The sequence below is a fragment of the Varanus komodoensis genome, unplaced genomic scaffold (assembly GCF_004798865.1).
Source record: "Varanus komodoensis strain SLA01 unplaced genomic scaffold, ASM479886v1 scaffold36, whole genome shotgun sequence".
In the NCBI taxonomy this organism is placed as follows: domain Eukaryota; kingdom Metazoa; phylum Chordata; class Lepidosauria; order Squamata; family Varanidae; genus Varanus; species Varanus komodoensis.
The window spans coordinates 10,069,076-10,089,675 of NW_025335873.1; the positions used below are offsets into that span (position 1 = coordinate 10,069,076).

The 20,600-nt window shown below is 59.0% G+C and overlaps 4 protein-coding genes across 4 annotated transcripts in view; 1 reads left to right on the forward strand and 3 right to left on the reverse strand.

Moving 5' to 3' along the window:
* The window catches only part of EXD3 (exonuclease 3'-5' domain containing 3), a 79,719-nt gene extending 76,296 nt beyond the window's left edge, over positions 1 to 3,423 (reverse strand). Inside the window, exon 1 of the mRNA XM_044439821.1 lies at positions 3,343 to 3,423. Coding sequence (XP_044295756.1) covers positions 3,343 to 3,384 — 42 coding nt within the window. The 5' untranslated portion in view covers positions 3,385 to 3,423. The remainder of the gene's footprint in view (positions 1 to 3,342) is intronic.
* Positions 1,127 to 6,263, forward strand: FAM166A (family with sequence similarity 166 member A). The gene is made up of 7 exons (XM_044439825.1): positions 1,127 to 1,182; positions 2,084 to 2,301; positions 2,456 to 2,823; positions 3,020 to 3,137; positions 3,369 to 3,463; positions 4,022 to 4,139; positions 6,175 to 6,263. The coding sequence occupies exons 1-7, from the start codon at positions 1,127 to 1,129 to the stop codon at positions 6,261 to 6,263; spliced, it is 1,062 nt and encodes a 353-aa protein (XP_044295760.1).
* TUBB4B (tubulin beta 4B class IVb) lies at positions 6,254 to 10,081 on the reverse strand. Its single transcript, XM_044439823.1, has 4 exons — positions 9,938 to 10,081; positions 9,704 to 9,812; positions 8,176 to 8,286; positions 6,254 to 7,471 (listed from the first exon to the last, which is right to left on the reverse strand). The coding sequence occupies exons 1-4, from the start codon at positions 9,992 to 9,994 to the stop codon at positions 6,411 to 6,413; spliced, it is 1,338 nt and encodes a 445-aa protein (XP_044295758.1). The 5' UTR covers positions 9,995 to 10,081; the 3' UTR covers positions 6,254 to 6,410.
* Positions 10,082 to 12,335: 2,254 nt separating this feature from the next.
* On the reverse strand, positions 12,336 to 19,256 carry LOC123028202. The gene is made up of 12 exons (XM_044439749.1): positions 19,120 to 19,256; positions 18,616 to 18,829; positions 17,969 to 18,023; positions 17,377 to 17,527; positions 17,031 to 17,093; positions 16,828 to 16,902; positions 16,439 to 16,486; positions 15,175 to 15,285; positions 14,508 to 14,561; positions 13,428 to 13,481; positions 12,769 to 12,807; positions 12,336 to 12,489 (listed from the first exon to the last, which is right to left on the reverse strand). The coding sequence occupies exons 1-12, from the start codon at positions 19,254 to 19,256 to the stop codon at positions 12,456 to 12,458; spliced, it is 1,035 nt and encodes a 344-aa protein (XP_044295684.1). The 3' UTR covers positions 12,336 to 12,455.
* Positions 19,257 to 20,600: the final 1,344 nt, after the last annotated feature.

Consider the following 20,600-nt stretch of genomic DNA (forward strand, 5'->3'; position numbering starts at 1 on the left):
AGCCGGGAGCCAGGAGGGGAGCCTGCGTCGAGGGGGGCGGGACTCGGCGGCCTACGGGCCCTCCCGACTCCGCTCTCCGACTCCACGCAGCTCCCTCACGGAGCAGGGCCCTCGCGGGTCCCGGGCCGCCCTGCCAGGCCGGCCGAGCGCTCCCGCCCGGGAGGCCTCCTCGGGTCTGGCCACGGGCCCCGCGGGGCGCTGGGAGGGCGCGTCAGGGCGGCGAGGCCGGCTCCGCAAGAGATGCGCGGGGGCGGGCGGCCTCCAGGCGTCCCGGGGCGGGCGGGCGGGGGCCCGGCCGTACGCGCAGGGCTCGCCCCCGAACCTCTTCACCTGGCGGCGGCGGCACGCGGCCCGGCCTTCTCCGGCCCCGCGGGAGGCGGACCTGCTTCTTCCGCGCCCCCCACCCAATTTCAGGGCCTCGCCGACGGCTCCCACTCACCGGGAATGGTGCCGGAGTGAGGAACTCGCCCGGTGTGCTGCCCAAAGGTGTCCGGCCCGGGAACCACACCCGCAGCGGAACCTTCCCGTCCTGCGAGGCCCGATGGTTCCGCCTCCCTCCGGGCGGGGCTGCGCTGCAACTCCCATCGCCCCCCCACCCCGCCGGAGCTGCCGGGGGGAATGCCCGCCGTGATCCCGCTGAGGGAGGCGGAACCTGCCCGAGGGCTCGGGGGGGGGATGATGGGAGTTGCAGTCCAGCCCCTTTGGAGTCTTCCGGGTCGGGGAGAGGCTGCCGCCTGGATTGACCTCCCCCTGCCCGGCCTGTCCGCCCCCCCCCCCCCCCGCACGCAGGGCCGGTCTTCATCCTTTCCCCCGGCCGTCAGAGCCCGGCTGGTACAGCTGCGGGGAAGGCTCAAAGGCCGCTGTAGCAGGCTGGGGGATCTGGTCGCCCCCCAGATGTGGGGCCCAAATTCATGCCCATCCTCCCACTCTCGCCAGGGCAGGGGCAGCGGGAGGCCCAAGCCTCCAGCAGTGGCCCTACAGGGACATCTCCGCAGGGCCCCAGTGACCCCACCCCAGCGGCCCCAGGTTCACAATGGTCACTGCGGTGACCGCAGCTCCTCCTCAGCCCCCGGCCTGAGCCCTGGCCTGCCTGAGCCGAGGGCCCAAGCCACTGGCACTGGCCACCATGACGGCTGCTCAGAAGTGCAGTTTCTTCCCGCAGGACCCATACTACATCCCTGGGTGAGCACCTTCTCCTGAGACCAAGGGTTCCGGGCCGCTCATGAAAAAGGGTGGCCCAGCAGCGGGCAGTGCTGCACGGACGGGGAAGGCCCTGGCTCAAGCCCTCACATGGACGGGAAGCTCCCCGGGTGTTGGGCCGAAGCTGTTGTCCTGTGTCGCCAAGTCGTGGCAACTGTCTGAGTGAACGCCCTCCTCTCCATGGCAGCCCTGCTTGGCGGGAGAGTGGGGCAAAAAGTCCTTTGAATCACACAGTACAAATAATGAAACCACCATGGTCAGAGGACGCCTGCTTCTCAGTACCTGGAGTGAAGCAGAAGGGGCTCTGCTTTGGGGCTTCTCTGAGAAGCTGGCTGGGAAAAGGGTGCTAGGCTGGAACAAGCCCTGCCAGGAAGTAGATCTGGTCCCTGGAGAGAACTCCGATCATCATCACGGATTTTAAACACCCGCTTACCAACAAAGGTGGCAGCAAACTGCCTCCCCATATCTGTCCTAAAAGAAGACTGCTGGGGTAACCAGGAGTGGATTCCTTTGGAAAGAACATGAGCTCCATTCTGTTCAGGTTCTCTACTGAAAGCACCTGCCTGGGCTCAGAATTCTTTCTAGATCTCCAGTCAGGAGGACTCAGGCTCAAGTTCAAACAAGAGATAGGCAGAAAAATCACCCTGCCCCCCGATGAGAAAGAACACCCCATCTCTAGGTCTGAGCCAGCAGGCTTCTGCACCTGGTCCTCCGTTCAGGGGTTGCAACATCGCCCGCCAGGCTACATCAGGAGAGGAAATGGGCATGGCCGGCACATTATCGCAGGCTGAGGCACAGGGCAGGGAGATCGAGTCTTCTCCCTGAAATACCACGCACCGAAACGGAGGATGCTAACCGCCTTTGTTTGCTCTTTCCTCCGAAGCTATGGGGGCTTTTACCCTCAGGTCCGCTACCAGCTTGGGAAAACGTACGGCAGGACCACTTGTGAAATGCTGACTGACCCCGGGGTTCACAAGAGCCCCTGCTCGGTGCTCGCGCCCCTGACCAGGCCGAAGTTCATCGAGGACTACAGCCGGCGCAACTTGCCTGAGCACGAGATGGTGATGGATCAGTACCAGAAATATGTCCCTGGATACACAGGTGAGCCCTTCAGTGCCCCTGCAGGAGCGGCACACTCCCTCCAGTCATCCAGCCGTGCCCGACCAGCTGCCTCCTGCACAGAAAGCGGTGGCTGGGGACGAGGAGGCGGGCTCTGCACAACAGCGGGACTTCCTGTGTATGCTTTCTTTTTCAGGCTTTGCTCCCTACTATGGTTGCTTCCCCATTCTAGGCAAAGAACTCTGGCCCCCCGTGCCAAGAGCTGACCCCCTGCCGGACCCCCAGATGTGGAAGGATGCCAGTTCCGCCCAACTGAAGGGCCAGAGACAAGGCACGCCCTGCCACCCAGGCATCCGGCTGGCGTGCGGGCCTGGATGGAGGCAGTTTGCAGCCACAGCTGGGCCACAGCTGGCGGCGATGCAAGGGGAGCGGAAGATGCTGTGCCACCCGGACGTTGCCCTGGTGTGCGGGCAAGAGGAGGGCCGGGGGCCTTGCAAACCCGGCATGTCCTTAATGTGCGGCCAGGGCTGGAGGGGCATCCCGTGCCGCCCAGGGACCGAGCAGGTAGGTGCCTGGTGCATCGGGAGGGCTGGCGGTTGTGGAGTGGAACAGGCGGCCAGGCAAGGTGGCCCCGGTCTGACGCAGCAGGCTCCTGGGAGGAGGCTGGGCCAGAGGGCCTCCCATCCTCCTGCACGGGGAAAGGCGGGATAAAAGGAAGCGTGTGCCGAGCGCGCAGACTCCGGGGCCATTTCCCTTCCAGCCAACCCAGATCGAGGCCATGCCGCTCCCGCCAGCGACAGAGACGGTAGATGTGAAGCGGTTTGGCCGGATCCCCCGACTGGACATGCCCAACCTCATCCAGCGAAAAGCCATCTCAGGTGACGAGGCAGTGGGCAGGGGAGGCGTCTGGGCTGTTGCCCTCGGCCTTCCGGGCAGAGCCCGAGTGGCACGGTGGAGTCCACACATGAGGCTCCGGCGGGCGGCGCCTGCCGCCTGCCCAGGTGTTGCTTGGCGGACCCAGCCCTGACACTCTCTCGGTGAGGGTGGGTCGCCCAGGCATGGCCCTTTCCAGCAACGACTCACCCCTTCCCGTGTGTCTCCATCCACAGGGTACACGGGGTTCATTCCACGCTTCACCTGGATTATGGGTGTCAACTACCTGAAGGGAGTAAAAGAAGCCATGAATGAATTTGACCATAACCAGGTAACACGGACAGTGTGGGGCTGATCCTGTTTTCTCCACAAGGCTGGAAGGGAGTCAGGCTGTGCCCCTTTCACGGTAGCCAATGGCTAGCAGAGGCCTGCATTAAAGCCATGGCCAGGGGTTCCTTTCCACAAAGCCGCTGGTGGTCCCAGCCGGCCAGGCCGTGACTTGAGGAACACGAGGGAGCTCGCCCACAGGCATCTGCTCCCCTGCGGCCTGGGTGGGGGACCCCTGGGACTCCCAAGAAGGGCTGTGGCTGGAAGCATGGAGGAAGCACGGCCAGCTCCCAGGGGAACCTGGCCAACTCCGTGACCGAGTGCGCCTGCAGAGTGAAAGGGGTCGGGGTGCCTTCCCCCCTGCCAGGGCTTGCTGTGTTAATAGTGGCAGGGCCCCCGGATGTTCCTGGACCAGTTTAGGAGCAAGTGGACGCTTGGAAGCCTGTGCCCCCCAAGCCATCCTGGCTTCCCGAGCGCGCTCTCACTTTTGATGAAGCCCCCCAGTGACCCCCAGAACAAAAGGTGGCCTGCATCCTCCAGTGGCTACGCTGTCTTTCCCCAGGAGAGGCTGAGAAGCCCGCTCTACAGCTTTGGCAAGCGGCTGCCGCGCACGTACTGGCCCAACACCCAGATTTACACCAGCAGCGGACTCATGCCCTTCTACACGGGGTTCGTGCCAAGTAAGTCACGGAGAGCCCCACCCGAGCCTGCCAGGGCACGCTGCTCTCCACTGCAGGCGGCCCCCGCCCTGCACCCAGCCCTCCAGGGGGCCACGCAAGCCCCCTGCCAGAGGGTGCCACCCGTGGACACCTGAGGAGGGGAGTGGGGCTTTCCTCAGCCCGTGGCGGCTGCCTCGCGGATGGTGTGCCCACCGAGGCAGCCAGATTCTCCGCTTCCCTGGCAGGCGGCACGAGGAAGATCTTCCTCCGCTACCCTCCCCATGACGTGTCACGTAAAATATCTACGCAACCAATTAGGAGCCATTGAGATGCAGCAGCAAGATCCAAGATAGAGCATAAACCTCCCAAATAGGGCAACTCAGCCTTCATTCTCGGCTCCTGCAAGCATTTCTGCAGGGTGTCGCGCGCGCATGTGCATGTGTGTGCGCGCGCGCTCTTCCAAATCATTTAGGTCCTTGAACTTCTATTTTAGGCCCTTATCTTTTCTAGCAAGACAAATATCCCCAAGCGGTTGGGACATTCGTAAGAAACTGGCAAAAGGAGGCAGCACATCACGAACGAGCACGATTCCAGCGGCTCCTTTTGGAGCAGTTGTGGGAATGTGCTCTGAAGCGTAGGGTCTCTTCCTTCGGAGCAAGCAGCCAGCCATCCGTGCACAAGCGCCCCTTCCTGTGGCCAAGCCGGCTGGTGGCCATGCTTGTGCGGAGGTGACGGAGGAAGCTTGTGAGCAAGTTCAAAGCTCCTCGTCCTTGGATGTCTTCAAGCTACAGAATGCGCCCGATGCTTTCCGTCGCTTAGGCAACCTGCATGCTTGTGCAACTGACGGCTTGCATGAATGCAGGATACACACCCTGCTCTCGCTGCTTAGCATGGCAACCGTTCTGGATTCCGCATCAGCCTGGCAATGGAGGAGCATGCCTGAGGAATTTAGCACATTGCCTGGTGCACTGCCAGAATCCATCATGAAACGTAGCTAGCTAGAACGTAGAATCACCAAGAGAATCGCTGATGCAGCCCCCAATGCCTGCCCAATTTCTACTAGGGGAAAATGAGAATCGTTTAGTGACAAAACCCTCTGTGTTTGACTGAGCGTACAGCGGCGCATTCCAGCAAACATCCTGACTTCTATTGAACAGCACTGTAGCCATAGCTCCCCCCCCCCACCACACACGCACACAACTCTACGGGATTTGAAAGTGCCCGAAGCTCCGAGGCTCACAATGTTGTAGCATTCCAAGCTCAACCACATGCGGTCGCAAAGCTTCCACCACAACCCACACTTGAATGTTGCAGAAAGCTGTTTTTGTTTCCTGCAACAGACTAAAACAATACTACCCACCTGAAAGCTACTAAAAAACAAAACACAAAAAATGGGAGATTAGAGAACTGAGGCAGCAGGAGCCTCTTTCAGAAGCAGCAGCCATGGGCTTCAGCCTTGGGTTTTCCAGAACACAGTGGGAATCAGGATGGTAAGACTAGAGGAGTCTTTGGGCTGATCCAGCTTCGAGGCCCCCCAGCTGCCACCTTTTCACCTTCTGCCAAGCTTCCCAAACAACGACAGTGCCCCGGCCAAGATGCAGAGTGTCTTGCCGCCATTTTCTCTCTGAGCAAGCACATGCCCTGCACCCCCTCGCCCCTGCCTGCAAGCATCTTCAGAGAGCTACACCGTTTCTGGTACCGCAGTGTTTCTCTTCATCAATCAAGACCAAGTTTCCACGCAAGCCCGTCTAGAATACCTGCCAAGGCAAGCATATCACACTGGCTCCTTTAGAGATCTGGCCAAGTTCTGGAAGTGGGCAATTCAGCTCTGTCTCACACGAGTGACCGGCTGATCCAGATGGGGCCAATGCAGAGATACAGCAGACCAACACTAGGCCGAGCTGCAGGAGGCACCCTCTTGGGCTCCCGGGTGGCTTTCAGCTGGTTCTCGGGGCACAGCAGTTCTGTACCTCATCGCTTTTCAATCTTGTGTTACCACACATCAAGTGGACAAGTCTGAGCAGACAGCTCCTGACTCATTTCATTTGTTTTCCAGCTATCCGGCACAAGTACGCGCTCACTTTTGGGAACAGCACCCGGGAAGCATTTTACGATGAGTTACAGAGGAGACAACATGCAGGATGAGAACACTTTTATTGTTTGTACAACATCAGAAAGGTGGCATCAAGAAGAAACTGGAAGTGCAGAAGAAAGAAACCCGAGAACAAGGTTGGAATGAATAAAGTTCATGACAGCTTTAAACATAATTTACAGGTGTTGACGGCTGGGCCCTCAAGCGGCTTCCTCCTCTGCCTCTTCCTCAAACTCGCCCTCCTCCTCAGCCGTGGCATCCTGGTACTGCTGGTACTCCGAGACCAGGTCGTTCATGTTGCTCTCGGCCTCGGTGAACTCCATCTCATCCATGCCTTCCCCGGTGTACCAATGCAAGAAGGCCTTGCGCCGGAACATGGCCGTGAACTGCTCCGAGATGCGCTTGAACAGCTCCTGGATGGCCGTGCTGTTGCCAATGAAGGTGGCGGACATCTTGAGGCCCCGGGGAGGGATGTCACAGACGGCCGTCTTCACGTTGTTGGGGATCCACTCCACGAAGTAGCTGCTGTTCTTGTTCTGCACGTTCAGCATCTGCTCATCCACCTCTTTCATCGACATGCGGCCGCGGAAAACGGCAGCCACCGTGAGGTAGCGCCCATGGCGGGGGTCACAAGCCGCCATCATGTTCTTGGCGTCGAACATCTGTTGCGTGAGCTCCGGCACCGTCAGGGCCCGGTACTGCTGGCTGCCGCGGCTGGTGAGGGGCGCAAACCCAGGCATGAAGAAGTGTAGGCGAGGGAAGGGTACCATGTTGACGGCCAGCTTGCGCAGGTCAGCATTCAGCTGGCCTGGGAACCGCAGGCAGGTTGTCACCCCGCTCATGGTAGCCGACACCAAATGGTTCAGGTCACCGTATGTGGGAGTCGTCAGCTTCAGGGTTCGGAAGCAGATGTCGTACAGCGCCTCGTTGTCGATGCAGTACGTCTCGTCCGTGTTCTCTACTAGCTGATGCACAGAGAGCGTTGCGTTGTAGGGCTCAACCACCGTGTCTGACACTTTGGGGGAGGGGACAACGCTGAAAGTGTTCATGATTCTGTCGGGGTACTCTTCGCGGATCTTGCTGATGAGGAGGGTCCCCATGCCAGAGCCTGTGCCACCCCCCAGGGAATGTGTGAGCTGGAAGCCCTGCAGACAGTCACAGCTTTCCGCTTCCTTTCTCACAACATCCAGCACTGAGTCAACCAGCTCTGCCCCTTCTGTGTAGTGGCCCTTGGCCCAGTTGTTGCCTGCTCCACTCTGCCCTGGGAAGAAACAAGCAAGCACCCGTTAAGGATGCACAGAAACCCAACGGGGGCTTTCCCAACCGAGACACGCTGCTTTCAGAGCCGCTAAAACTGTGCAGGCACATTTTATCGGGCAAGTCAGGCCTGGTGCCAAGATTATGCGGAGCCAGTGTGACCGCGTGATCTCATACGTGCGAGGATGCCTATCAACACCTGAGATCACAGAACTCTTGGCTCGCACCCTTGCATTCTTGGGCAAATCCAGGCCCTGGCAGTGCGGTGCAAAAGCAATTCTCGCTTCCGTGGCTGGATACACCCTGTGTGCTGGCGCGAGTCGGGTAAGACCAAAATGCATCAATGGGCAACTCAGCCTCCATTTGAAGGCCTTTCTGAGTCTATGCAGTCTTCACACCTCAAGTAATTTAAGAATCCCAATATGGGCCTTCTAACCCGATTTGCCAGAGGAATCACCAGCATCACGATCAGTTTACCCTTGCGTTACACTAACAGCAACACGATTTTAGATTTGCCAGGAACAGTTAACTGCATGACGGGCAGTAAGAAATCCAGGAGTTGGACATGGCAGCCATGCTGGTTCGCACTGTTCTTCAGTCTAGCTGTTAGAAATCACCCCCACCCCCACCCGTATGTCCGACGCATCTGTGTGGCAAGGATACAACCTGGGCCTTGCGACCTCCCTATTGAAACTGCGGGCTACCCACCAAAGACAAAGTTATCGGGGCGGAAGATCTGCCCGAAAGGGCCAGAGCGCACAGAATCCATGGTGCCTGGCTCCAGGTCCACTAACACAGCCCGAGGAACATACTTGCCGCCTGTGGAAAAATACACTGATTAGCAGAGAAAAACAAAAACCGTTCAGCTGCTGAAGGGAAACACTGCTGATGGAAACTCTGAAGGGTCCATGCGGACTTGGGAGCCAGTATCTGAAAGAGCTCTGAAGAGAAGCCATTCTTGAGATCAAGCATGGCTGATTTCTACCATGTCACCATCTCAACAGACGGTCCCCTCCAGTATAGTAAAACGTATTAGCTGCAAGGGTGCCAGGTACAATTTTGCCAAGCAACTAGATCAGAAATAATGTGCTCTCGCTTCGCTTTTGAAGATGTCTACCTCTCCCCAGAAGTACCCAGCAGCTATTTTGGCAGAGAGCCAGCCCAGGAACTTTCTAGAAGGCAGGTGAATGAGTTGGCTGTTTAAACTGGCTTTTAGCAGCACTGTTCAAACATGCAGTCAGCTCCCTCTAGCTGGCATCAGAGCTATCAGAGAGATTCCCAGGTCATCTGCAATGCACACCCACTGCCCCTGGAGGAGGGAGCCCCATCACATCAGTGACTAGGAGATCTTGCAAACTGCCTGTCTCCTCCTCTACAGGCTACTTCATTAGCCTCCGGCCCAGAGAGCCCTATTTGGAGAGTTCCCTCTGAACACTCCAGCCAAGTGATGCTCCCACAACACCAGAGCTGCCCGAGCAGCATCTGCAGAGTCATCGCTGTCTCCAACCAGAACTTGCGCTCATCCCTAGAGCCTCAGCTGAACAGTTTGGTTTTGGCTTCACACAGACCGGAGGGCCCTTGACAATGTCTTCAGGCATAAAAATCCAGAGATTTACCCAAGTCGGCATTTGCATGCATTCAGCATGACCTTTGCAAAGGATGGCATTAGCAAGCTGCAAAAAAAAATGCGGCTTTTCAGCTGAGCCAGTGGGCCTTCCCAACAAGGTATCTCTAAAGCTGGCAAGAAAACAGTTGAAGCAGGAGATCGCAGCGGTGGCCTGTTGGCTGAGCGCCCCAAATCGTCACTTGTCCCCACGCTCAGGCGGGCGACCGGAGAGAGGCATCTCACTACCACCTGCAAAGCCACACACACAACAGCGGATGTCACAGCGAGCGGGGGTGGCGAAAGGAGATCGGGGCAAAGGTCGCTCCGACAGGCGCACCTGCCCGGCCCTTCGCCACCCGTGGCAGGAAGCCCGCGCTCTGCCCCCCCACAAACACTGCGATCCGTGGGCTTTTGCTCCAGAGGCGCGCAGCAGGCAAGGATCGCGCAAGCCGCAGCCCACGGCGCGATTCGCACAGCCGCTCAGGCCAGAAGGCGGCACCAGGCCCCGTGCCGAACTTCGGACTCCAACTCCCATTGCTCCCGACAGGCAGGCTGCATCCGGAAAAGCGCGCCCCCCTCCCCGCAAGACCGGGGCCGGCACGATCGGGGCCAAGGCCCCGCTCCCCTCACCGGTGGCCTCGTTGTAGTAGACGTTGATGCGCTCGAGCTGGAGGTCGCTGTCGCCGTGGTAGGTGCCGGTGGGGTCGATGCCATGCTCGTCCGAGATCACCTCCCAGAACTGCGGGGCGAAGGGGGACAGAGGGCGGGCCCGGTCAGCGAGGCGGCGGCTCCGTCCCGCTCCCTCGGCCGGCTGGCCGGCCCCGCGCCTGCGCGCCCCTCCCCGCTCCCCGCCACCCAGCCAACCTTGGCGCCGATCTGGTTGCCGCACTGGCCAGCCTGCAGGTGGACGATCTCTCTCATGATGGCCGGGCGGGCTTTGGCGGCGGGGCACGCGACAGGAGCAGCAGCCTCAGACCCCTCGGGGACGGAGCGAGCCGAAGACTGGTTGCGTCAAGGTAACGGACGGGCCTTATATAGGGAGACGCGCGCAGCGGGGCGGGACCACCGCCCGCGGCTCACTCCACCTCCTCCGTCACGCGCGCCGTCTGGAGCTATTGGCGGCATGCGGGGAGGTCGCGGCGCGCATTGGGCACCGCTGCCGCCAGTCGCCGCGCCGCGCCCGGTGTCCCCGCCCTCGTCGGCACGCGCCAACCCAACGCTTTTTTTTGACCCGTTGCAACGGTTGATTCGAGCAACTCCGCCTTTCCCCTGTCAATTGGCGCGCTGCCCGGCTTTCTCCCGCCCCTCCGCGCCTTTCCCGCCAGCAGCTGGCAGCCTGGCAGCCGAACGCTTCTCGGGATTGGGCGGTTTGAATGACTGATAGCGGGCACCCATTGGCTTCCCGCCTCTCAGGCTGAGCCGTCAGGAGGCGAAAGGCGGGCTGGGGCCCGAGGCAGGTCGCTTGGTGACGGCTGCGCTGGAAGCGCGCGCGACCGGCCCAGAGCCGATCCCCAGCGCAGGCTACGCCCGCCCTGTGGCGTACGCGCGCTGCCTCCCGCTCGAGCGGCGCTGCGCTGTTGGCGCAGCGGCGGGGGAGGGCATCGCGGGGGACGCGGTAACCAGGCGACGGGGCTGGTGGCGCGAGCGCGGCCGGAGGCCGCCCGTGGCAACGCGTCCCCGGCCCCTGGCGACGGGCCGCCGCGCTCGCCCTCGCCGCCCCCGGCCCGCGGCGGCCGCCCTCCTCCCAGCCGCCGCGGGCGACCCGCGACCACGCTCCGGAGCGCGAGGCCCGCAGTGCGGCGGGCGCCTGGCCGGCTGTCCCGCCAACGTCTGCCATCCCGGCCTGCACCGGGCGCCTCAGGCCCCTCACATACGAACGCGTTACGTGCCCATCCTTTGCTCCTCACGCACCTGCTCCCGGTACGTCGAGTCGAACCCCATAAAACAGCCTGCGTGTGTCCCCAAAACGTGTAGCTGGTTGTGCCCCTGTACCGGACAGCGCCGTCGCAGGTCTGCTCTGCAGAGGGGTTGCCCTGGGTGTTCTCACCAATAAAACCGCCGAGGTGAGCGCGCCTCCTGTAGATCGGGGCTCGCTTTCCCACAGGTGCTACTCCAATGTTTCCCTGACACAGGCCAGGTATGTTCAAGAGAATAGGAAGGAAAGATCTGGTTGTGGTTGCAGCCGCACCACGGCTTCAGCTGGACTGCGGGATGCAGGGCCTTGCCGGCTGCACCAAAGCCAGGCTGACATGAGCGAAGTAGCATCATGAAGGCAGGGAAGGGCAGGTGGTGTCGTTTCTGAGAGCGAAAGGGAGGAGGAGCTGGAGGAGCAAACATCTCAGGGATGTACCAGGATGTTGGAGAGGTAACGGGGGACAAGGCCATGGACAGGTTTGAAGGCAATGGGGGGATTTAAGGAGAGGTGCCCTGATGGCATCCAAGCTGTGCAGATTCACAACTCAGTGCAAATAATTGCTCCAAATATCAGCTTGCACCTGGAGGAAGGCAGAATTTACCCTTTTAGCTCAGACCGAGCGGATGGCCTGTTGAGAAAACAGATTTTAGCGTTCAAAAATTTCAGTAGATGATGGCGTCTCTTAGCCCACCAACCTGCCTATCAAACAGGATGGGTAAAGGTGGCACCTCCCACCTAGTGCACACCTAGAATTGTAGTCTTTGTAAGTCGTCGTAACTATGATAGGTGAGAATGGACCTTTGGATTGATTAGGATGCACATCCTGCCAGGGACATGGCGCTGTGCAGAGAGCCCAAAAGCTCTATTTGGTTCTTCTGGAATGCAGGTATTCAGCAACTTGAAGGGGGGCCAAAAGGATCCACAATTAAGCAGGTGAAATTTACTCCATCACTTGATGGGCTTCCTTGTAGAAGTTTCATCCAGTAGAAGTCTTTGTGTCCCGCAGCTTAAATAATGCTGGCAGCCCAATCCACTGGCCTTACACCGCAGGACCTGGCAGTGAATGGGGTGCCTCTCTCACGTCCTCTCTCCCCAGGCCTAGGTCCAAACACAGGCTTGTAAATAAGCAACAGTCTCTACCAGGAGAAGAGTTTGCATTGTCTTTTTTTCTTTTTCAGGCAGCTGTTGCATTGCAAATGATCCACTCAGCATTCAACAGCGTGGAAGAAACACTGGTGAGCTTGTTGGAAAATGCTGCAGTCGAGGCCATAGCAATTCAGCCCAGCTCTGTTGGGAGTCCACCAGAAGCGAAAATGCACAAAGTATGCAAATAATGGGGCTCAAGGCAGAATACTGTGTGCTTTAATATGAAGAAGGCACATGCAGTTTGCAGGCGGTCTCCAGAGCTGTGGGACTGTTCCTTCCCGGCATAAGTTCTCCAAGTTGCGCATCTCAATGGCCCTTCTCTTACTGAACTTCTTCATAAATATGGATCTCGTGTCTGTGAAAGGGGTCAGGTGGAAACAGAAGCCACTGAGATTTGACACCTGCTGATTTTACTTGCGGTAAGTGCCCACTTATTTTCAAAAGTTTTAATGCCACCATGAGGGTTGGAAGCTTCAGGGAAAATGGGAAAAGCTTCAGGGAAAATTCTCTGCATGACAGCTCACGTTCCAAAATGCACCTTACAAAAAGGCAGCCGAGGCAGAATCTTGCCTGTCAGCCAGGCAGGTCCACCCGCCTGCCCCACTCCTTCCTCTCCTAGAACGTGTTGACTCACCCTTTCAGTGTCACGCCAGGGTCTGGGGAGCCTTCGGGTCTGTAAACAATAAAGAAGTGTAAGAGCGGAGCTGGACGGCCACACCAGGCCCCTCCAACTTTCCTACGGGCCAGCATTCCGTGGCTTGTGCGTGCTGGGCCTTCCTTGCTGGTAAGCAGCAGGAATTGTAGCACCCAGGGACCAGCTGTAAGCGGTGGGTCTTTGGGAGACACTGGGGTTGCCAATGCACGTGCCAGTTGGAAAGACCAAGAACCGTGTCCTCCAGCAAGGGAGGCTGGCTGGTGTCGTGCCTGGCCCTTTCCTGAAGCCCCATGACGCAGCAGCAAGTCTGCCACACCACAGGCCACAACATAATCGGTTGGTGGGAAGTTCCTGAAACTTGCGTGTGCACTGAGGCAGGGTGTGTGCTTAAGTGCACACGTGTACGCACAAGAGCAAGGTGCTGGGTTTGCCTGGATCCTCCACACCCCCTCCCCTCGATATTAAAAGCTGCACCTCTAGGGAGGGCACGTCCCGCTGATGTGCGCAGGAAGCCAGGAGGCACCTGCATTGATGCACAAATGGCCTTCCCACTCATCTCTGGCTGCTGCTTCTGACGCGACGGGCCGTGCTCGAGGCACGCAGGACGCGAGGGGACTCTCCCTCCCCGTGACACTTACGTGGGCTCGGGCTGCAGCTCATCGATATTTGCGTACTTGTGCGGCAAAGGGGATCTGCAGTGCAAAGAGTTCAGGAGACGCACCTCAGCGGATCGGACCAGAGATCCCACATGGCTGTCTCACGCATGCGGCAGTGGCTGATCAGATGCCACCAGCAAGCGCAGCCGCGAGACATGAGGCAAAGGCCACGGCCCTCCCACCTGGCGGGAATTCAGTGACGTGCCGCAAGACATCGAGGTTCTGTTTCACGCTTGCGGCTAGCAGCTGCTGGTGCCAGGAGCTTCAACTTGTGAACAGCTCAGCCTGCAAGAAGGGACTGACTTCCAGCAGCCTGTGCACCTGAGGGAGGAATCCGCGCAGCCGGGACAGGCCCAGAGCGGGAGCGGAGCCCCTGGGGAGTTCTTCTGCGAGTGCCTGGCCCCAACCACCAAGCAGGATGCTAGCCGGCCGAGCCGAGCTGAGCGGCAGGCCCAGCAGCGCGTGACGCAGGCACCTGGGGCAGCGGCGACACACGTGTACAATGTATTATTAAGCAATTAGGCAGGGAGGCCTGGAAAACCATGTGCCCATTTTATGGATGGTGACGCCTGAGGCCAACAGCTTCCATGAGCCCAGAGGCTAAATCAGAGCTTTCAGCGCTCACCCAAAGCACAGCTCTATAAAATCGGATGGCTTATTTATTTAGTTGATTCATATCCGACTTTTTTCTTATAACAAGCTCAAAATGACTTGCATCATTCTACCCCTTGTATCATGCTCCCATTCTTATCCCCACAACAACCACCCTGTGAGGTAGGCTGGCCTGTGACTGGCCCAAAGTCACCCAGTTGGCTCTATGGCTGAGCAGAGAATAGAACCCGGATTGCCTGAGTCCAGTCCCGCGCTGTCACCAAACTGGCTCTCACACTGGTGCTTCCACACCTCTCCCATTAATTTTTTCAGGGCTTCTGGGAAAGTCTTGGAAGGGGCATGGGTGACTTTCTGCTCTTGAGACTGGCTCTGGCCTTGGGCTGGAAACTGCGGGAGATTTGTGCTGCAGTAACAAAGGCTGTGGAACCTCATCTTGTCCTCCTCACTCACGTGGAAACAGACTGCCTGGGTTTGGGGGAAATGTACTCATTCTCTGGCGAGGTTCTGGAAAGACAAGAAACAGACCGTGTGTCCACCAGCAGCCCAGAAGGGCAGGGATGTCGTGGTGCCAGTTGGCCCTTGCAGGGAGAGGAGTTCTTGCAGCTGTATGCTTGGCAGGTGTCAGTCCCGGGCTCTTGAGGTGGGCGTACCCTGAGCTCAGAAGGGGGCTCGTGACGGCTTCCAGGTCCTTTCCCTGACAATCAACCATCACATAACCCCAAATTCCAACACTGTCTGAGGCATGGAGTACGATGCCTCTGTCCACCTTCTCCACCTCAGGCGTGATTTTGGGCACCTCTGTCGCATCCCTCACTCACCCTTCCTCTGTGCCAAAGAGCCCCAACAGTTGCCATCACTCCTCCGAGGGGAGCTGTTCCAGCCGCTGGATCATTTTGCTGGCCCTGTTCTCCACATTGCCCAGGTTCTACAGGATCCCTTTTAAGGACTGGCGCTGCACACAGAATTCCTTGTGATGTGAACCCAGATGCATGAGCCAGCCCCGGGGAAGCTGGTGGAGGAGCACAAACCACGGGGGGGCAGGAGGTGGAGCAAGGGCTGAACGTGCCCCTCAACACACACACAGACGCAAGAAACGTGGACAGACTTGTTTGCCTACTGTCTTTGTGCAGCACTGCAAGAAGCAGCTTCTGTACCCAGATCAGAATGCCTCGCCCCGTATGAGAGCGCTAAACGTTTCTTCTCCAGGAAATAATTTTTAGAAGACCGTCTGGGTGATTACAAGAAAAGATGGATAGATCAGGAACAAGTGCTTGCTAAATTACAGACCAAGTAAAGGAAGCTTCTCGGGGTCTCAGAAGTGGAGGCCTTCACAATCACCAGCTCCCCGAGATCCGTCTACCTGGAGCTGCCACTGTGGACCACACCTGAGCGGCAGGCAGGCAAGACACTTGCTCTGCCACCACACCTTACAACTTACTGACGCTGCTGATCTTTGCCCCGGAACTCTGTGCCAACACGCTGCAGCATACTTGTCTTCCTCTGGCAGAGAACGCTGAGTGCCCCATGCCAGAGAAGCCCCTCCCAAGGGAAGTGGCTCGAGATAAGAGGAGGTGAGACGACTCATCCAAAAGCCCCTTCCTGCCAGTCACTGAGCCCAGGAGGGGCGTTCCCGGCTTTAGAACGAGGGGAAAACTGCAGCCACGAAGTCAACTGAGGGCTGCGAAACTGCTCTTCTGGGGAAACACAAGGACGAGACTCGACCCCCAGCTGGAGGGCCGTCGGCCTGGCTGGGGCTCAACCTCAGGCTTCCTCCACGTCACTCTTCCTCATTCTTTGCTTGAACCCCCACCGCAAAGGCCCTTGGAAGGGAGGTCTCATGGGGCAGGCCACATCTGGGGGAGGATCCATCTACATTTGGGGTCCAGAATGACCAGGGTTCAGTCCCCAGCAGCACCCCTGCTCAAGGACCAGGCAGCAGGGGATGGGAAGGGGCAGACACCCCCCACGGATCACACCGGGCAAGACAGGCAGGGAAGCATAGGCCAGGGCAAAGCCTCGGCAGCGTCTCCCCGCCTCTGGACCCCTGCTGTGTATCCGTGCAGTCCCACAGCCAGTGGTTCTACAGGCCCCGTGCAGCAGCCTCCTCACTGCCCGCTCTGGGTGAGAGGAAAGATCGGGGCAGGGGCAGGCCTCCCGCCAAGGCGAACCACCTCCCTCTTGCCTTTGGCCAGTGGGGCAGGTGAACGCGGCACAGGGGAGGGGCCGGGGCAGCTCGCCTCCAGCCGCCCGCAAGAGACAGGAGGAGAAAGCGAGCCGTCCCAGACACAGTCCGGCACGTGCCAGGCTCCCTTCACACCCGCCCCCGAATCGGGCTGTGCTCGGCACCGCGGAAGCCGCCCTGTCCCGGGACTCCTACTGACTGGGCTCTCGGCTCTTTGACGTTCTGGTATCTTCGCTCCCGGCGCGTTCTGAAATCACAGAAAAGAGCAAAGGGCCGTTTCAGCCGTGCTGAGCTGCACCTTCCGATCCAACCGAGGGGAGACTGCTAAAGACTGCAGGGGGTAAGAGCCATTCCAGGGACCTGCAAATAAACCAGTTAAATTTCCAACCCGCGTGCAAACTATCAAGAATCAAGCTTCAACCGGCAAGACAAACTTGGCATTTCAGCTGTTACAGGTCGCGCCGTGATGTTCAAGACTTTGCTTACGTCTTTGTCTATTTCATTTTGGATGCTGAATGCAGGAAGCCGGTTTTAAAATTCAGTTTATCTGGGGCAAAAGGGGAGACAGTAGGGGCATCCACTACTCACGGGGAAACTGGATGAAGTCGCTCATACCCAGAGCAAGGCTTTACGGTCGTGTACGTATGCTCCGGGCGGGGAGGCCTGCAGTCGGAGAAAAGATCGTGTTGGGACAGGCGGTGCTGTAAGGCATGGAGGGATTTCTGAAACTGCAGAGACCAAAGTCTCCTCCTGCGACCTGGATGCTGTCCCCATTGTGTCGCCGTACTTACGGGACAGGAGGGAGAGGCCGCTTGCTCGCAGAATGCTTGGCGCCTGCTTCCTTCCCCTTTTTCCTTGAAAACGAGAGCAGCAGAGGGGGAAATATGCACACACCAGTTAATGAGGAAGCAGGTGGAACACCGTACAGGTGACTCTTGCAGCTCGGAGGAGCCCCTCATCGAGGCTCCACCCAGGACCCACAAGATGCCACACGTGGACAGGACAGGTGAGCATTAGCCCACAGGTTCCCTTCACGGGAGCGGGGCATGTGCCACGGCACCCACCTTTGCCTGGCAGGAACCCGGTGCAGGACAGCCCAGCGAAGGACCAGGTGCGCGCCCCGCCCAGGAGACTCACCTCTGCCTGTCGATCACCCGCAAGATGCACACGGCCACCAGCAGCAGCACCGAGGTGGAAAAGAAGCCCAGGAAGGCAAAGGTGGCCACAATCGCAACCAGCGTGCCCTTGGCCAGCACCTCTGGGCAGTTGCACTCCAAGCTTCGTGAGACTGTGACACAGAGCGGAGGGGAGAGGCTTCCTGGGAGCACGAAGGGGGCACCTGTCCCAAGCCCCCTGAAACGCGGGGGTCTCCCAACAGCACTGACTGAGGTTGCCTGGCCTTCCTTTGGGGGGCATGGCTGAGTGGGGGCACCCCCACTTTGTAGGTGGAAGATGTGTGCTGGGTCTCCAGCATGTGGAGCCAGAGAAGCACCAAGGGGCTGGTGACGGAAGGACTCCGGATCAAAGGCTGCTGCCAGTCAGAGCCCGTGGTGGACCCACCTTCCCCCACTGTCGACACTCTCCTGGTTCCACTGGCCCTCCCACTACCGGCTGCCCCCCTCGCTTCTGCCATTCCCTCCTGCCACACATCGCCTCCCCGTGCTGGGGAGCAGCACCTCCGCCCTCGCAGTCCCCGGCCAAGTTACAGATGCGGGGGCAAAAGGCTTACGTGGTATCGAGACCTGCCGGTGGCTGACTTCCGCACTCTCAGAGTCTTCTGGATACTGTTGGCAACAGCAAGAAGGTGAACGGCAGCCCTTCTCTGGGCCAGCCACCGCCATGGAGCCCACCTGGACCTGAGCGTGCCTCTGCTCTCCAGCCGGGGCTCTGGGCAAGGGCTACAGGCGAGGGAGGAGACCCCCCGCAAGGGCACCTTGCTCTAATGCTCCTCTCCATACGTGGCAGTCAAGCCATTATTTGTTCCAGTTCTGCCCCACCGTACATGGCGGTCCTTCTCATTCTGCACTCGTGACAACCCTGTGGGGCAGGCTAGGCTGAGAGTTGGTGACTGGCCCAAGGTCACCCCGTTGGCTCCATGGCCGAGACCCGGACTGGGGAAATCCAGGCTCGGTGCTCCCTGCTCGGGCTCTTTCCCTACCCTGGCTGAGGTGCAACGAAGCCAAATGCCCCCTTCCCTGCTCCATCTTCTCCTCCATTTAACCCACAAGTTCAGCCCTCCAATGGGCTCAGACACGCGCAGCTGACCAAAAGCCCCTGGACAGGCTCATACCCCTTAATTAACGTGCATAGCAGTCACCCCAAGAAAATGCTGAAGATTCTAAAGCGGAAACCCAAAAATGGCCGTTCTGAACCCACCCTCCTCACAGCCCGGCGAACGATGCCGCCACTCTCTTCTTTGTCACTTCCCTCGTAAAAGAATTCTTCCGGAGCAGCATCTGTTTCCTCATCTTCCTCCGAGTATGCAGGAGAGTCAAAATTAGGAGGCTGAGCTCCAAGTATCTCTGCTCCACCTATTTTCACTGGAACCACAGACAGAAGAAAAATCAATGTTTTAACGGCACACCAATGTCTCCATTGTGTAAGAACGCCTCCTTTTCAAGCCTGCACATAACCTTTGCATTTCTCTAAACGTTGCCCGGTTGTCCCAGCTAAAAAACGCCTCCGTCAGATGTGGGTGGCCGGGCACCTTCCGGCCCACCAGAAGCCCCCTCAGCGCTGCCGGGTTCTTTCCAATAAAGGGCCCATGGTAAGAATCTCCGCCGTCATTTGGGTTTCCATTTTTATGGAAGGATTTTTCTTCCGCAATTCGGTGACGAGGATGGGATTGCAAATGTGGCGGCGGCTCAGGGCTGAGAGCACCTCTGCCTGCAGCCCCGGGTGCCACCGACAGTCCGAATCAAAATCTCCCGGAGGGCTTTCTGGCGGACCGGCTGCCTCTGGCGAGATGATAGCACCCACGCAATGAGGCACGGCTCATCGGAGCCCAGCCCGGGCATTCCCCTCGGGAGAAGACTGCTTGGCCCGCCTGGAGGCCCATCTGAAATGGAGGGACTGTCCCGGCAGCGTTGACCGGCTCCTCTGCAGCATCCCCGGTGATGTGAGCCCAGAGAGCCCGCCCAAGGAGACCGGGACTTCTGTGTGCAGATTTACAGTGGTGCATCTAGGAGAATTTAGGAACAAAACAAAACAATGCCAGAGAGAGGGAACCCAGGGGCGTGTCCAGGCCAGAGGGGCCGGGAAGGACCCTTTGCGGCCCAGGTCTGGGACAGCTGTTGCTGCCAGACAGCGTGGACAAAGCTGAGCTAGGCAGGGGGCTGAGGGCAGGCGCTTCCTGTGTTCCATTCGTTGGAGTGGGGGCAGGAGGTGCTTCAGAGCATGCTTTGCAGTCACCCCGGAGACAAGAAACATACGACAAACCACAGGAATCACCTGAAAACGGGACGACGAGGAATACAGGAAATATGCAAGTCAGCAGCATCATGGAGCAGCCAGCCGAGTCCCAGACAGCCTTTCCGAGGAGGTCTGACGGAGGGAAGCTGGTCAGGTGACCCGCAAGGTGGAGACCCCGCGGCACTCTGGGACAGACTGTGACATCACAAGGGCCAGAATGTTTCCCAGCCAACAGGCAGAGCTGCAGCCCTGCCCCAAGTCTCAGCGACACAATGACATTGCGGCCTGTGTCTGGACCGGGGCAGCGCCACGACCCGCCTGCGCACTCAAGCAAGCGCCCGGGGCACTGTTTCTGCAGCAAAAGGAATCTGCGGATTTTTAGGGAGGAAAACTGGCAATGACGGGGCCTGTGCTTGCAGTTCCTAAAATAAAGCATGTTGCATGGAAGGGTTCCTAGCTCTCCCGCAGGAGTGCGGCCTGGGAGGCAGAGGAGGCAAGCGAGCCCTTCCACCCACCTGTGCTTCTCCCCCTCACTCCTGCTCTAGGCCGGCTCGCCAAAAGCACCTGGAGGCATGAGCAGGCCGGGCTCCTCTTCCGGTCTCTCCTGATGCTGCTGCCGCACATCAGATGTTACACATCAAACTGTCCCCAGCCACGAACCTTACTCACGGGCTGTGTAAGCCTCTCTCGGCTCAGGCTGCTCTAGGCACTTGTTCTGCAGACACTGCCCTGGGGCTGGCCACAGGGAAGGGGGGCTCAGCTCAGCGGCAGAGCAGCCGTGTGGCATGCAGAAGGGCCAGGCCTGGTCCTCGGCCGCTCCAGACAAGGTGAGAACAAGTCCTGACTGAAGCCCTGCACAGCCGCTGCGGTCAGTGTTGACAATACTGGGTAAGGCAGATCAAGGGGTCCCCTCCTCCTCCTCCTCCATTACATTTCTATACCACATGTAG